Below are 16,239 nucleotides of genomic sequence, written 5' to 3'. Positions count from 1 at the left end.
GGAGGGCAGCATGCAACAGAGCCGACTTCCAAATCAAGACACAGCACACGTGAATGGCCAGCTCAGCAAACCAGCACCCAGGAGGAAATCTCTGGCCTAAGGCAAGCATGTCCGAGTTTGCCATACTCTCAGTTTCAAATCTTCCTGGGTCATTTTATTCTGAAGCATGGCAATTTCAGAGGAGGGTCTGGTTTCTCTTTGTCCTACAACCTACATTCTAAAACAACCTTCTTGTTTTCCTTAGGAGACTGCCCTCAAATTCACTACTCTCCTGACTCACCCTCCCAAATGACGGGCATCACACCCGGGTCTCTCAAACTACCTCCCCTCCTTCTCCCTCCCTCCCTCTCTCCCCAGATTTGTTTATTTAATGTATGTGAGTACACTGTCTCTGTCTTTAGACACACCAGAAGAGGCCATCAGATCCCATCACAGGTGGTTGTGAGCCACCATGTGATTGCTGGGAACTGAACTCATGACCTCTGGAACAGCAGTCAGCTCTTAACTGCTGAGCCACCTCTCCAGACCTAAAACTACTTTTAAAAATGGGATTGGGAGAGGAGCACTCCTGCAATCATCATATATAAGATGCTGAGGCAAGATGATCGGGAGATCAAAGCTGGCCTCAACTACAAGAGACCCTGTTGCTACACTACCACCCATCCCCAACCTCATCCCAAGACCTAGTACACTGAATTGTTTTCTACGGTTAATTTCTCCACCCCAGCCCCCCAGAAAATCCCCAAAGCTTCTTTTGTAAGATAAATAAGTGGTTTCCTCCATCAACAATGACATAGTTGTGATGAGCCTTTGTGTGAGAAAAGAGTTAATCAATTCTCATCAGGTAGAGGAGAATCTTCCAGAAAGGTGAAGGGAGTTTAAGGGCTAAGGATATGGCTCAGCAGTAAACTCTTCATTAGCAAACATAATCTCCTGATGCCACATTAAAAGGGGTGGGGGTGGGGCAACTGAACCTTTCTTATTCCCCCAAGCCCTAGCTAGATACTGCCCATCTTTGTAATCCTGGCAAGCAAAACCGTTAACATATGTGAAGCCTTTGTGCAGCCCACATCCGTGCAGGCCAGTGCTGTGGGCTCATTCTCAGGGTGACATGCCGGGTGTGATGGGTGGAGCACACTGAAAGTCACCCCCAAACAAATGACCTTGTTAAGCTTTGAGTAGTCGATGAGGTCAGGCCGGTGTCTGTGGATGAGGGCACAGAGTCCAAGGCCATCTTTCCAGCTTCGCAACACAGAGGAGAAGAATGTGGGTTAATGAAGAGACCCCAGGGTCCCCTGGGTGAGACACTCTCTGTTCCCATCTGATGTCCGGCACCCAAGGGACCTTCCCCTCCCCAGTGAGTAACCACAATGGCCCTTGGATGGTCTAGCCTTGCACTTTCCCATACACACTTCCATTCTCTGCCCCCTTCTTTTCTGCTTTGAGCGGGTGACTCAGCCTTGCCAGAGTCTCTAACCCTGTTCACTGTGTGCTGGCACAGACAGCGATGGGAAAGAAGACAAGCCTACCATCTCCTAATCCTGGGGTTTCCTACTCACTCTTTACCCAGTCTCTATTCTGGTCCTTACCTGATACTGGCCAGTAACCCCTCCCCTAAGAATACTGACCCCAGGTGTATCTGGGAGATACTCCCTCTGAGAGTTCTTAGAGTACTTATAGTCTCCACAAGTTCCCAGCTACTCTGTCTTTCCTCAGGAGGATTGCCTTTATTGATTTATTTATTATTATTTTGGGGGAGGGTCCTTCAGCATGGCTCAGGATGGCCTCTGAACCCTCAAGCCTCAGCTTTCTAAATGCTGGGCTGCAGACTGGGGGTTACCATTCTGGGTTTACTTTTAATTTTTAGAAGGCCAGGGTCATGGGGCAGACTTGGATGTCAGCTGGGGCATAGACAACACTACTACTGAGTCCTTGGATGCTCAGCTCTGAGTGTGCTGCAGGGCCAATGAGTGGGGAATGGGAGGTGTTTCCCAAAACATTGGAAATGGCCCTGACGGAAACATCACTCTGAAAGGCATGGGTCCACCAAGAGAAGAGGCCAGTGTTGGCCAACAGGGGAACTTGACTTTCACCCTGGCTGGCTGTCTCAGCCTTCCCTGGCTTCTTTGGGACTGGGAATTCTTCCTTTCTCCTCTGCTGCTTGCAAGGCCTAGCTTGGTGCTAACATCCTGGAGATATTCTAACATAATTTTAAATAAAATTTTTTGAAAATACTTCTTTGAGAGTTTTATATAAGCATATAGTACATTTTAATCATATCGACAATTGTTGACTCCCCTCCCTTTTCTCCTCCTCCTCTCTGTCTCTGTCTGTCTCTGTCTCTCTCTCAATAGTCAAGTCTAGTTTGTGTTATCCATATATTCACGAGTGTAGGGCCATCTATTGGTTGACATACTGAGGGTCATACCCTTAAAGAAAATCGACCCTCCCTCTCCAACAGCCATTAACCTAATAATGGACTAGCCAGAAGTACCTCTCTCCTGATCTGCAGCTGTGCTGTGACTTTGTCCTTCCTTTCTCTCACTTTCCACAGACCCACAGAAACTCACCATCCAAAGGATGAAACTTGACCAAGCCTCTGCTCACAGACGACAGTGCTAGCAAACCCCTAGGAGCTAAACCTGCACTAGGGCGACACTCTGCTCTCAAAACAAGCCTGGGTTTTGTTTGTCCCGTTCCCTGCCATTTTTAAAATGTGACTTTCCTATTTGTCTTCAATTAAACCTGATGGCCTAGGAAGGAAGAGGACAGAGTACCGGAGTGCCCAGAGTAGCTATAGAGTTTGCTGGGGTCCTACCATCCTAGATAAGAGTCTAACTTTCCTGTCATCTTCTCCTAGTGTGGGGGCAAAGGAGCCACCAGTTGGGAAGGGCTCTGGCACAACACAGCCTCCACTTAACAAACAGGACTGCATGTTTGCAAACCTTAACGGATTGTCTCTGTGGGAGACCCTGAGCACTGGGGAAATACTGCTTCACTTCTCCCATGTAAACCAGCTGTTGGATAGGAGAGATACTGCTAAAAGCCACATGGTTCTCCTGACCTTCGTGGGCTCTGGGGGACAGGCAGGGCCTGAGGGTCATAGCGCTTACCTGGTGTGGAAGTTCTGGATGTTCACATTTCGGTATGGTGCTGTCTTCCTCTGACACCATAGCAGCAGGCCCTCTTTGGCAGATGTTTCTACAGTGACAACAAGAAAAGGTCTGTGGGTGGTGGGGAGTGAGTGAGGGTGTGCTCAAAAAAAAAAGGTTATTTTATTTTGGATATAGGGGAAACAGACAATGCCATTCTCATAGTACATCTGATAGAAATTAAATTTTAAATTCCCTTACACTAATTACAAAATTATAACCAGGACTGTGGGATGTAGCTCAGGAGTACAGTGCTTGCCTAGTTAGTGCTCCTGTGGCCCTAAGGTCAATGTCTAGCAACGGAAAAACCAAATAACAACAAAAATACAAAAAAAAAAAACCCCAAACAACAACAACAACAAAAACCAAATAATAAACAACCAGCTGGGGAAAAAATTAAGTTCACCCCTTTAATACTGATTGAAGGAAGATTTGCTGGATTTCATATAATCCCCTCCTCAGCAGAGGGCAAGAGCAACCCTAGGTCACCCCCAACTCTAAACAAAACACTCGTGTTTATCAGTATGTGCTGTTGCCGTGTGCCTGTTACACCCCTCCTTCCCTGTCTTGGCCCCCTCATTATTACTGCCTTTTTTTCCTTAATAAATTTATTACTGTGCCTTTTAGCCTAACAACTGTTTGATCAGTAGAATTAAATCTTTTTCTTAAATATTTTTGAGCACACGTGTGGAGGCCAGGGGACAATTTTCAGGAGTCTGTACTCTTTTTCCACCTTGTGGGTCCCAGAAATCCAACTCGGCTTGTCAGGCTAGGCCTGCCCACTAAGTCATCTCAGGAGCACCTCTTGCAAATAAATCCAAATTTAGTGCTGTTGACACACTTGACATCCTGAGAATTAGAAGTGTCTGTTTATCATCTCTCAAACCATAGCATGCTGAATAGGTTAAAGGGCAAGATGGGCTGCCAATTAGTCAGCCTCCCTTAACTTGGTCACCAAAGGCTAACCTAGCCTGAGTGGTGAAACTTGAGTGTGGAGAAGTTGGGTGTTTGTGTCTTCCCAGGACCGAAGAGACTCCGACGTTAGTCTTCCTGGTGGTGTTAGTGACTCCTCAGCCAGCAATCATTAAGACCCGCCCACTGGGGCTGGACAGAAGAGCAGGCTCAGTAGTCAATCATTAAGACCCTCCCACTGGGGCTGGGCAGAAGAGCAGGCTCAGTAGTCAAGTGTTGACACTGCTCAGAAAGAGTGTATCTGTTTCAGTTGCCAGCACCCATGTTGGGCAGCTCATAACTACTTATAATTCCAGCACCAGGGAATCTGACTTTCTCTTCTGTCCTCCAAGAACACCTGCACTCACAGGCACATGCATATATGTAATTAAAACTAAAATAAATCTTTTTAACAAGCCACTTCCCTGCTTACTGTACTGGGTGACAAGAAGCCCGCAGCATGTGCCCTTAGAGAACTTTCTAATTCACTTAAGTGATTCCATTTTTAGAACACCAAACCCATTTATGTCATCTAAAACATCAAACCGAGATGTAATGACATTTAAACCTCAATCCGGGCTCAGAAATGACAGCCAGTTTGAAGAGCACACGGTCTACATTTGAAAACTCCTGCACAACGTGGTTCTATTACAGTGCATTTCTTCATGCTAATGAAAATAACAGGATGCTTCCTAAAGGTTCCCAAGTTATCAAAAAACAGTAATTTGTCATAATTGTGTCAGTTTTTACCCACTAAATTTAAATACCTAAACAGTTAAACCCACTTTGTAGAGCTCACTATTTTGAAGGCTCTGTGGCTGAGCTAGGAAATCTTGGTTTTTGGGTTTTTTTTCCCCTTTTTCTTTCTCTTCCTTTTTTGGAGGGAATGTAAAGAATGTTTTAGGGGTGAAACAGGGACAACATAGGACTGGATGGTCAGACTATGAAGCCTGAGGTGTTTTCAAACTTGTGATCCTCTTGTCTTAACTTCCTGAGTGCTAGGCTTATAGGTGTCAACCACCTCGTCCAACTTTTATTATTAGTATTAATAGAACTAAAGTGTTCTGGCTGTAAGCCTAAAGAACTTTGCCCTAGGGGGTTGAGGGGATGGCTCTGTGGTGAAACGTGTTTAGCATGTGCAAGGCCCTGAGTTTAATCCCCAGTGAAGGGAGAAAGAGAAGGAAGAAGAAATAGGGAGGGAAAGAGGGGGGAAGGAGGAAGGGAGGGGGAAGGAGGAAGAAGGGAGGGAAGGAGGGAGGGAGGAAGAAAGGATAGAGAATACAAAGAAAGAAAACCCTCTGCCTATTTCATTAGCACATTCGAGAACATCCTAGTACAGTATGCAGTAGAAACCTATGTTAAAGACACCGTCTGCTCGGAACGTGTGTTCATCTCTTGCAAAGTGATTCCACCCCAAGAATAGAACAGCGCTGCCATGGTATTTTCCCATATAAATATAAAATTTTTGAAAACTCAACCCAGATGCCTCTCATTTGATCGTGCAAGTGACTGTTCAAAGTCACAATATCCTACTCAAAATTCAATTTATAAGCTCAATTTCCGAATTAGGCAGCTTGGACCGCCATCCATGAATTTTACCTTCCACTGAGATGTCCTGAATGGCGAAGCGGAGGATGATGGTCCAGATCATACCCAGGGTCATCTTCACATTGCCATCGACGATTTCTGTGGGTAAGAAAAACAAGCTAATGGACAGATGACAAAAATTGGTACACGGCTTGCTGGCAAGGGTACATGGGAGAGGACCCGTCTGTTTAAACAGGCATCGCTGAGCATCTGGTTGTGTGGCATTTATAAGCAAATGGCTCCGGTTTCTGTGAGTTCTGAGTTAATGATTTAAGCACCAGTCTTACAAATGCTTCATCAATGCAGACCACCTCGGTGTTCTGAGACTCCATCAGAGAGAAGTCATTCTAGTCTCGGCCCTGACCCCTCTTGCAACCTTCCCTAAATGGCAGTGAGAGGACTCAGCATTCTCAGCTCCTGGCCTTGAACTCCCAGTGTAGCCCAGAACAAACTCAAAAAGTTCTGGAATGATGGATTTGTGTCAGCACCACACTGAGTCCTGTTGATCAGTTCCTAACCTAGTCATTCAGACATGAATCTCCAGTAACACATCTGAAGAAGACAAGGTATGACAGTTGATGTTATTTTTCTTTAACCAGTAAGTGTAGAACCTGGTGCCCATTCCTGGTACATGTCTGTGGACAGTGCCTAGAAGGGGGCATGATACAGGCAGGCATGGAGCGTGGTGGGAGGGAGGAGAAGCGGTCACCTCTCACCTACCTTCAGCCCCAATAGATACCAATTTCACTCCCTTGCTGGCTATGTAATCCAAAGCCTTGTTGACATTCGCAATCTTGTGGAACCGCATTTTGCCCCGGTCAGGTTTGGGAAGCCTTTCCCCTGAAGGAAGAAAAGAGAATCATGCAGGATACTGTCTTGGTTGTGAATCAAGGGATCGAAAACTAGAGCCTAGGCTTTCCTTAAGAGGGGGTAATCACTCTATTGCTTCTGACATGTTTCTGGTTTCCCCTAAGGGAACACATTCAAGACCAATGTGCCCAAGAGGACAGATAAAGCTACCACACCCTTTGCAGACCGACCAGTGTTGGATCTGGCCACAGGCCAGGTTTCACATTGATAAAGAAAGAAGCCAGTTAGAGGCCCTGGAGCATTCAGAGGTGCTGGCTAACTGTTAGAGGATGCCTGAGTCACCAAAGTGGTTGCCAGAGCTCTTCTTAGACATCTGGTCATGAAGCTCTCTGAAGCTGAGTAGGCCTTCCATTCTCCTTCCCAGCCACATCTCCTCAAGGGCCACCCAGCCTGCCCAGTCTACACCCAAGCCCAGGGTGATCTCTGCACATGTTTCAGAGTCCTGAGAAACACATGTACTGGCCGAGACCAGAGGTCATTTATTTCTGGACTCCATACTAAAGATGAAGCAGGCAGTGTGGCAGGTAACATACAAGTATCCATTTTACTCCCATGTTTTGAGATGTGCGGTATATTATTTTGTTTCACTGGATCTTTGTTTTGTTTTTAAACAAAGTTGGGTTTTTTTTTTAAAGATTTATTTATTTATTATATATGAGTACACCGTAGCTGTCCTCAGACACACCAGAAGAGGGCATCAGATCTCATTTACAGATGGTTATGAGCCACCATGTGGTTGCTGGGATTTGAACTCAGGACCTCTAGAAGAGCAGTCGGTGCTCTTAACCACTGAGCCATCTCTCCAGCCCATTGTTTTTGCTTTTTAAAGACGGGATCTTACCATGTGCCCTAGGCTGGCCTACAATTCCCTACGTAACCCAGGCTGGCCTCAACTCAGGGGTGACCCTTCTGACTCAGACTGGAATTGTAGAGAAGTACTGTCACGTCCAGTCCTAAACATTTTAAGTCCATTTTATATAGAGCCCATTCTTCTTTTATAACAGGAACAAACAAACAGCTTGGAGCCAGCACAGTCACCTGAGATGACTTCCAGAAGCAGCATGAGCTTGAGGCCATTCCTGAAATCCTCCTCTATGTTCTCGATCTGGGTGCCGGCTTTGCGCAGGTGCGAGTTGCACCAGGCAGTGAAAGTCTGCAAGGAAAACCAGACTCGGTAAGCACAGGCCAGGCGCCTGGAGGACCTCTCCTTCATGGACAGCACACGGAACCTTCTAAAGGGTCCATCAGAGCCCACAGCTCCCTGGGCCTTCTACAGGAAGCAGGATTCCATGTAGAGAAGAGTTGGAGACGCAAAGGTAAGCACAAGGCGAAATCTCTTTAGGGACAAAATTAATTTGTTTGCAACTACAACTTGAAGAACTTAAAAGAAATAACATTTATTTATTTTTGTGTGAGAGAGATACCCTTGTGGAAATCGGAGAACGAGCTTTAGGGAGTCCCATAAGAGTCCTATAGGACAACCTATGAATGACAGTCCATTCTTTCCTCCCACTATGTGGTCCCAGGAATAGCACTGCAGTTGTCAGGCTTGGCAACAAGTGCCTTTACAAGCTGAGCTGGTAGAGCTCCAGCACCTCCTGAGGAGCATTTACCTTCAATGAACACTGGCTCCCCATCGACACCCATACCTGTGCCTGCTGAAGAGCTCTCACTTTGAAGGAAAGAGACTAAAGGAGAATATGCTTTTCTTCCTTGCATTCAGGAAAAGTGTGCCTACCAAACAGATACATAAGTAATGCTGAAAAATGTGAAGCAGCTTTCTGTAGAGAGTGGGTGACATTGTGTAGCTCACAGCAGGGGAGGGGAGGGACCCCTAACCACTAATTATCAATGAGTAGTTTATCTTGAAGGAACAATAATTTTAAGTTCTTAGCTAAATCAATTAAAACGGATTTGTAGCACATCGTTTAAATAATAAAAATAGTAATAACCTCCTCTAAGCCTATTCTAGGCCTTGAGTTAGATTCTGTGTTTACTAAAGTTTTTTTTTTTTTGGTTCTTTTTTTTCGGAGCTGGGGACCGAACCCAGGGCCTTGCGCTTCCTAGGCAAGCGCCCTACCACTGAGCTAAACCCCCAACCCCCTAAAGTTTTTTTTTAAGAGAGAGAGAGAGAGTGTGTGTGTGTGTGTGTGTGTGTGTGAGAGAGAGAGAGAGAGAGAGAGAGAGACAGAGACAGAGAGACAGAGACAGAGAGAGAGACAGAGAGAGACAAGGAGAGGGAGAGGGAGAAGGAGAGCGAGGGGGAGAGGGAGAGGGAGGGGGAGGGGGAGGGGGAGGGGGAGGGAGAGGGAGAGGGAGAGGGAGAGGGAGAGGGAGAGGGAGAGGGAGAGGGAGAGGGAGAGGGAGAGGGAGAGGGAGAGGGAGAGGGAGAGGGAGAGAGACTGTGGGTGCCCATGGAGCCCAGAAGAAGGTGTCAGATCACCTAGAGCTGGAGTTGCAGATGGTTGTGAGCCGCCCACCCAGTAGGGGTGTGATAGACACTGAACTTGGGTCCCCTTGAAGAGTAGTATGAAGTCTTAACCTTGAAGTTCTGTCTTCAGTGTCTAGACCCTGGATTTTAAACTTGATCACACGTGGCCCCAACCCCAGAGTGCCTCTGGGCCCTGTCATGTTAACAAATTACTCATATAATCTGCAGTGGAAACCAGACGGTACCTTGGTGCTGCCCTAAGTTAGTCTGTTATTTTTCAAGCTTCTTTTAATTTGGCTTTCACTTGTGTGCTATTTCCTGCCAAAACCAGATTAGAAATGCTTTGGGCAGCTGCTGGCTAAGAATGCAAACTGTCCCCATTCACAACAGCTGCTGGGCTTAAGAACAGAGTGCCTAGCATGATAAATGGGGAGGGTAGGTAGGGAACACACGAGGAGGTTCTGTATTCATGATGAGGCAAATCAACCTCTCCCAAACAGGCGGCTTCCAAACAGGGCCAGAAAAAGCCTGGTGCCCATAAAAACAATTTTCCCAGGTTATAAGGACTTTTGAATTTAGCAATCACTCTGGTCAAGAACTACATGAAACTGCTATAAATTTAGTGACAAAATGTGTAAGCATTTTCTCAGATTTACAGGCATCAAATTGTCCCAAGAGCTTAAATGAATAATTACTTCTCCTAAACATGCTTGAGCTTTAGTAATAAACATGGAAGCCGCTGCAGACCTAGAACCCAACAATGTGGGCTTCTCTAGTTCCAAGTAGCTATTGAAACTTAAGCTAAGTAAAGGAAAAGTCAACTGAAACGTAGCCTCTACGTTGCACCAGCATCTTTCAAGTACTCGGTGGCCCAGCCATGGGGCATCCCCAGTATCGTTCTAGACAGTAAGGTAAGATGGCTTCCAGAACATTACTTAAGAGTAATCCAATTAATTATAATGTACTTAGGGGGCTGGCGGGTGTAGTTCATTTGGTGGAGTGCTTGCCTGGCACGCATTAGCTGTGGGTTTGGTCTCCAGTACCAAATAACCAAATAAAAACAGGTTCTAACCCCAGCACACGGGAAACAGAAGCAGGAGAATAAGGAGTTCAAGGTCACCCGTGGCTACATACAGAGTTTGAGGCCAGCCCAGGAAAACAACAAACAACAACAACACCAGAAATCAGAGGCAGCAGCAATATGGCTCAGCAGTAAAGGAGTTTGCCATCAAGCCTGATGACTTAAAATGTCTGAGATTTCTGAGATCCACGCGGTCGAAGGAGAAAATCAATTCCTGCAAGATGCTCTATGAACTCCATTTATACACCATGGTTTGTGAGTGTGCATGCTCGGATAGGGACACATGCGCGCGCGTGCACACACACACACAAACACACATACACACGCACACACGCACACACGCACACGCACACACATGCTTTGCAAAAATTAAAGGATTTTTAAGAAACAACATTACAGAAGAACAAAACTACCCGGGGCAGGTGCTCTTAGTTAACTGATAACATCAAGATTAATTACGTAAGTGTGACCTTGTAGAATACCAAGTCTTGAGAGGAAAATATGACAAGGTAAACATTTGTAGCGTTTCTTTTTTATTTAGGCTCCACTTTGAAAAGAACAAGCTGTGGTACTTGGTGTCTTATCTTTTACTTCCTCTGACAGTCAGAGTGTCAGAAGCACTTCTGGAGATAGCCCCAGAGCTGCCCGGGACATCAGCACATGGAATGCTGCGAAAGCCACTCTGATAAGTCTTTTCTCGGGCATACCTATCAGTGGAGGTTTCCTATCTCATATACTACTCCGTTGTGCGAGTCCAGAGAACGAGTGTAATCTAAGCAACCAGTGTGTTTGGCAGGGCGTAGCCCCAGAAGCAACACCTATCTTTACTGAGTTCCAAGCACCAAGGGAAGGGAGTGACTGGGGACCATGGAAAGGGGGCTCAAAGGGCTCCGGGGTAGTTGCTAGGAAAAGGCTGCTGAATAATGTATAATGAAGTAGAATTACAGGTTTCTTAGATGTTTAACTGTCATTCTGTTCACGGTTTTCATTGTCACAGATGAGAAACACTGTTTCTATGTCTTTCCCATCACAGAGGCTTCTGGGGAAAGTGTTTGGATCCTTAGGACCCACAGGACAGCAACAAAGCTCTACAACCTTCTGAAGCTTTTTTTGTACGCATTCTCACTTAGTGATATATATTAATTTACAGCAACATATATAATAAAGGCCCATGGGAGTGGAACCCTGGAGAACTCAAATAGCCACGGAGGTAAGACCATCTTCAGGAGGCACCTGAGGACTAGATTCGCTATCCAGATGCCCTGTCTGAAAAGACGCTGAAGTTCCCCACCCCGAAGCTGCCGGGCCAATCTGAGATCCTCCTCCATCTTCCCTGCAGCTCAAACCCTCTTCTACCTCGCTATTCCCTTTCCTCTGCACCTAGTGGTAAATCCGAGCATTTTACACAACCCAGAAAGGGGCACTTAGCTAAGCACGGTGGCATGTGAATGTAATCCCAGTCACTTGTGAGGTTGAGGCAGGAGGACCATAAATACAAGGTCAGTCTGTGCTACATACCAAGGCCCAGAGTCAAAAAAGGGTATGAGGTAGATATAAAAACCTGTTGGAAGGAGGGTTTGGGGAGATGGTCCAGGGAACAAAAGCAGTAGCTAAGCCTATGGTGGAAGGAGAAAACTGACTCCTAAAGGTTGTCCTGTAACTTACACACACACACACACACACACACACACACACATACACACACACACACACACACTATTAAAACAAAACAAAGCGAAACAAGAATTCAGTCACCCACGAGGAGAAACCCCAAACCATCTATTTCCCAGAAAGGATAGACAAGCAAGTCTAATCTCTATCAGCTCCAAAGAAACTAAGGTTGAAGTTCCAGAAATAAAAGAGCGCAGACACTGCCTCTGTAGGTGTGAAGATTAATCAACTTGACTGGGTTTGGAATCACCTAGGATCTGCACTGCTAGGCATGCTGGTGAGGGACAGGGAGGAAGAAAGATACGCCCTGACTGCGAGGGACACCATCCCATGGGTTAGAGCCCCAAACTTAATAAAAACAATAGGAAGAAAGGGGGAAAAGGAGAAGGCAGGCTGAAGGCCAGCATCCTCCCGTGCCTCCTGAATAGCTATAATGTGACCAGCCACCTTCTGGTTCCTGCCGATGCAGATAGAACTGCTCTCGTTGTCAGGCCTTCGCTGCTCTGATGACTATAGTAGAGTCTGGGTGTCTGTCAGGTGTTTTTCACAGCAAAGAGATGCTAGGTATGGTCCTTAGGCAATTGCAGGAAATACAGAATCCTTTTCTAGAACAAAGAACCACAACCCCTCCAGGTGCTTTATGAGCAGTCTATTGGCACAAGCTGGCTTCTCCTTCCAGTGGTGGTCATCCCTGGACTCAGATGGGAATTCTCTAAGCCCAGGAAGCAGCAGACCAAGTTGTCCAGTTGTTGGACCAAGATTCCAGCCCTGTTCTGGTAACTTGTCAGTCACTCGCTTTCATCTGGTAAGACTGCAGGATGCTTAGACCACCTTGGTCTTTACTTCTACCGACTCCACCCAGAAGCTGGACTCCACCCAGAGGCTCAAGGGGGAAAATGCTCCTCAGATCTTGAGACATGGCAACCAGTGATGAGCTGAGAGGTTTTCCAGGAGCACAGGTGAGAGGACGGTTCATTTAAAAGCAGGAAAGGACAGTCCGTCTTTCACAAAGGACTTGAGTCCACTGCTTTCCCCACAGTGAGATTATAACACAGAACAATGTGGTTACTTAATGATGAGCATAACTTAGCTCTGAACTGAGGAACCTGTGCCATTCAACTGCTGTTTGGTCCTTGGTTTCATTTTTCAGTTAATTTTACCTATTTATGTTCTATTCACTCATAACAATTTATTTCCATGAGGAATTCTTAAGCAAAAGTAGTTGCATCTGTGATTTACATTTTTTAGATTTTGTGCAAATAAATGTTTTGCCTGCAGGTATATATCTATGTACCATGTACATGCCTTGTGCCCACTGAGGCCAGAGAAGGGTGCGAGACCCCCTGGAACTTGAGTGACAGATGTTTGTGAGCTACACATGGTTGAGATTTGAACTCGGGTCCTTTGAAGAACAGCCAGTGTTCTTAACCACTGAGTCATCTCTTAATGGTTTTGTTTTGTTTTGTTTTCGTGCGTGTGTGTGTGTGTGTGTGTGTGTGTGTGTGTGTGTGTGTGTGTGTAATTTTTATCATTTCTCCTTGGTGTGTGTATCTTAAGAGATGGGAGCCCAGATGAGAATCCGAAAAGTAATCATGGTTCTAGCAAGAGTCTGTTTCATTCAATGCCCACTCTCACCCCATTTTACTGTGTTCCTTGAGCCTGAATGTAGGATCACCAGGCAGGTGCTCTACCACTGAGCCTCTTCAGTAAAAACAGAGCAGAAGAGTCTGAGTTACCCAAACTTGAAAGATTCACTCTGTAGCTCTCAGACAAGTCTTAGACATATAATTCTCCTGCCTCAGACTTCTAAGCAGTTGGGAGTATAGGTCTGTGCCACCGGGCCTGGCTTGGTCACTCTGAATTCAACCATCACCACCCCTTCCCTAATCTCCACACAAAAAATTGTGACAACATACTAATGCACTTATTTTCTATTTCTTTGCCCAGCTTTTCTAACAATAATGAGAACTATACTGCTATCTATATTCATATGCACTACATACATACATTATACTACATATAATACACATTTCAGACATGACCTCTAAAATGGAAAGAAACTCCTTAGGGTTTTTCTGAATGCGATGGGCAAGGGAAGGGAGGGCTTATGAATCTACCAGTGATAAGAGAGCATGGTGCAGAGGGGCGTGGTCAGGAACCATGAAAGCATGCAAGTACCTGAGGTTACTTGTGCTCATCTGTCCTGTGGGGGTTGGGGGTGATAAAAAGCATACACTGTGTCTTCTACATGTGCCCTGACACTTGCCCTGGCCTGAAACCTTCAGGTGGGACGGCCAAAATTTCCCAAAAAGGAGCAGAGAGGATGGGGCAGGAAGCCAGATCCAGCCTGAAGCCATGGTTTGGAACTCACATTCTATTTCTAACTGTGACACTGTGCAATTATTTGTCCTTCACATGGTGGTGGTTTCCAGCTATAAAACAGATACAGTCACTGCCATGAGCAGCATTATGAAACAGTTCAAATGGTTATCAGGAGAAGAAATACAGGAGTGGGCGTGCTACCTGGCAGGTTGATTCTGAACACAGTCTAACCAAAAAAAGAGAAAAAGTATTTTAAGACATTTATATTAAAAACACAATTTTGTTAAGCTGATTTTTAAATGCTCCATTTACCTTTCTATTTATAAAGACTGCTTTAATAGTGTCTTCTTTTCTACTTCATAAATTTGCCAAGATTCCTTCTGATCAGCTTCCTGGCTCTTGATCAATACTGCAGAAGGAAAGGTTCTCGAGAGCTGCCCGTGTGTTCAGTGAAGTTCTACCTTTTGCACAGGTAGAAGTGGGAGGGCAGAGCTCACTCTTAAAAGGATATGTTTGTTTAGCACTGCCATCGATAAGGGTCATTCTGTCCCTTCAGAAGTAGATGGCCTAGCCCTCTGAAGGTGGAAACCCCCGCCACTCATCCATGAGGCTGCTACAAGGGGAAGGGCCTGCCTCTCGATGACCCTTCCTGACTCTGTGATAGAAAAACCTTGATCGGGCAAACACCACACAGAGAGTGACACCGTGTGGTCCATATGAATGCTATAGTGCTAACCCCAGCCAATTGCAGACCTGGGAAGCCACATTAGAAGCCAACAGTGCAACCATATAGCTGCTGAAGAGACATCTGAGATTGACCCTGACCTCCAGACACATGCATGCACAGAAGTGTAGCAACACACACACACACACACACACACACACACACACACACACCAAGAAGCTGAGTGGCCTTAAACTTAAATATCCAGCTGGTTGTGGTGGTATATATCTTTAATTCCAGCATTTGGGAGGCAGAGGTGAGGTGGGGATCTCTTCGAGTTCAAGGCCTGCTTGCTCTAATGGCAAGTTCCAGGATAGCCAAGACTACACAGAGAGAGAGAGTCTCTGTCTCTGCCTCTGTCTCTCTCTCAAAAAAAAAATTACATATCCAGACATTCCACCATCTTGGAAAATATGAAGGAAAGTGTTTTTCTGGCCTGTATTTCATTCAGGAAGTCTCTGGACCCAGATGGCACTCACAATAGTGACAAAACATTAACCATGAGACTCAACAGTCATCCAACTGGGAAAAAAAAGGACCATGACTTCAAGGCTGTACACTTTCCAACTGATCATAGAATCTTAAAACGTCACCAAAGCAGGATACAGCTTAGTGGGAGGCTGCCTCTTTAGTTTAGTTTAGTATGCACGGGGTCCTGGGTTCCATCCCTGGGGTGAAAATAGGTAAATTAAAGCAAAGGATGTATCAGGAACATTAACCCTAAGGACCCTGCAAGCCAGTTACTATCAATTACCAGGTGCCTTGAAGTCCACTCAGAACCTCGATGGTCTCATAATTTATACAGCCAGGCATCTCGCTATATAGTAAGGAGTTGTTTAATTCTCTGCCCACAAATCTCTGCGTAATCTCCAAGATCCTGTTAGACACTGTGGCATGGGGAAGCACAGGTCAGCCACCCCTGACTACCGAGCAAATTCCTGGTGGGCCTAAGTTACAGTGAGACCCTGTCTTATAAAAGAAAGAGAAGGAGGAAAGGAAGTCGGGGAGAGAAAGAGGAGGAAGGGAAGAAAGGAGAGGAGGGAGGGAAGGAGAGAATGAATGTATGTTTGGATGAATATCTGAGTGAAGAAATGAATGAATGAATGAATGAATGAATGAATGAATGAACGAACGAACGAACGAATATGAATCAAGCCACTTTAGACTCTTGCTGGGGTAGGGAAAGGTGTCTCAGAGAAACAACCCCTAGCTGTGATTTAAGACTGCCTGAGCCCGGGAGATATCCCAGCTCTGATATCTAAAGATAAACGCACTGGCGCTCAGCACAGCTCATCAGAGGTTGCTAGTCAGGGATCCGAGGTCTCTGCTCCAAGAATCTAGAGAGGTGCCAAGTCATCATCTCTTCTAGATTTATGGAGAGAACAGGCAGCACTGTTATTATATTTTGGGTTTTGTTTTTCAACTTCATCTGATTAAAAAATATTTAGCG

The 16,239-nt window shown here is 45.7% G+C and overlaps 1 protein-coding gene across 1 annotated transcript in view; it reads right to left on the bottom strand.

The window, feature by feature from the left end:
• Actn2 (actinin alpha 2) overlaps positions 1-16,239 on the bottom strand; it is a 67,277-nt gene that overhangs the window by 31,975 nt on the left and 19,063 nt on the right. Inside the window, exons 2-6 of the mRNA NM_001170325.1 lie at positions 7,599-7,713; positions 6,411-6,530; positions 5,703-5,789; positions 3,114-3,201; positions 1,164-1,242 (exon numbers count right to left, since the gene is read on the bottom strand). Coding sequence (NP_001163796.1) covers positions 1,164-1,242; positions 3,114-3,201; positions 5,703-5,789; positions 6,411-6,530; positions 7,599-7,713 — 489 coding nt within the window. The remainder of the gene's footprint in view (positions 1-1,163; positions 1,243-3,113; positions 3,202-5,702; positions 5,790-6,410; positions 6,531-7,598; positions 7,714-16,239) is intronic.

This window comes from Rattus norvegicus, chromosome 17 (genome assembly GCF_036323735.1).
Source record: "Rattus norvegicus strain BN/NHsdMcwi chromosome 17, GRCr8, whole genome shotgun sequence".
NCBI classification, from domain to species: Eukaryota; Metazoa; Chordata; class Mammalia; order Rodentia; family Muridae; genus Rattus; species Rattus norvegicus.
This window is presented reverse-complemented; position numbering and strand designations above follow the sequence as displayed.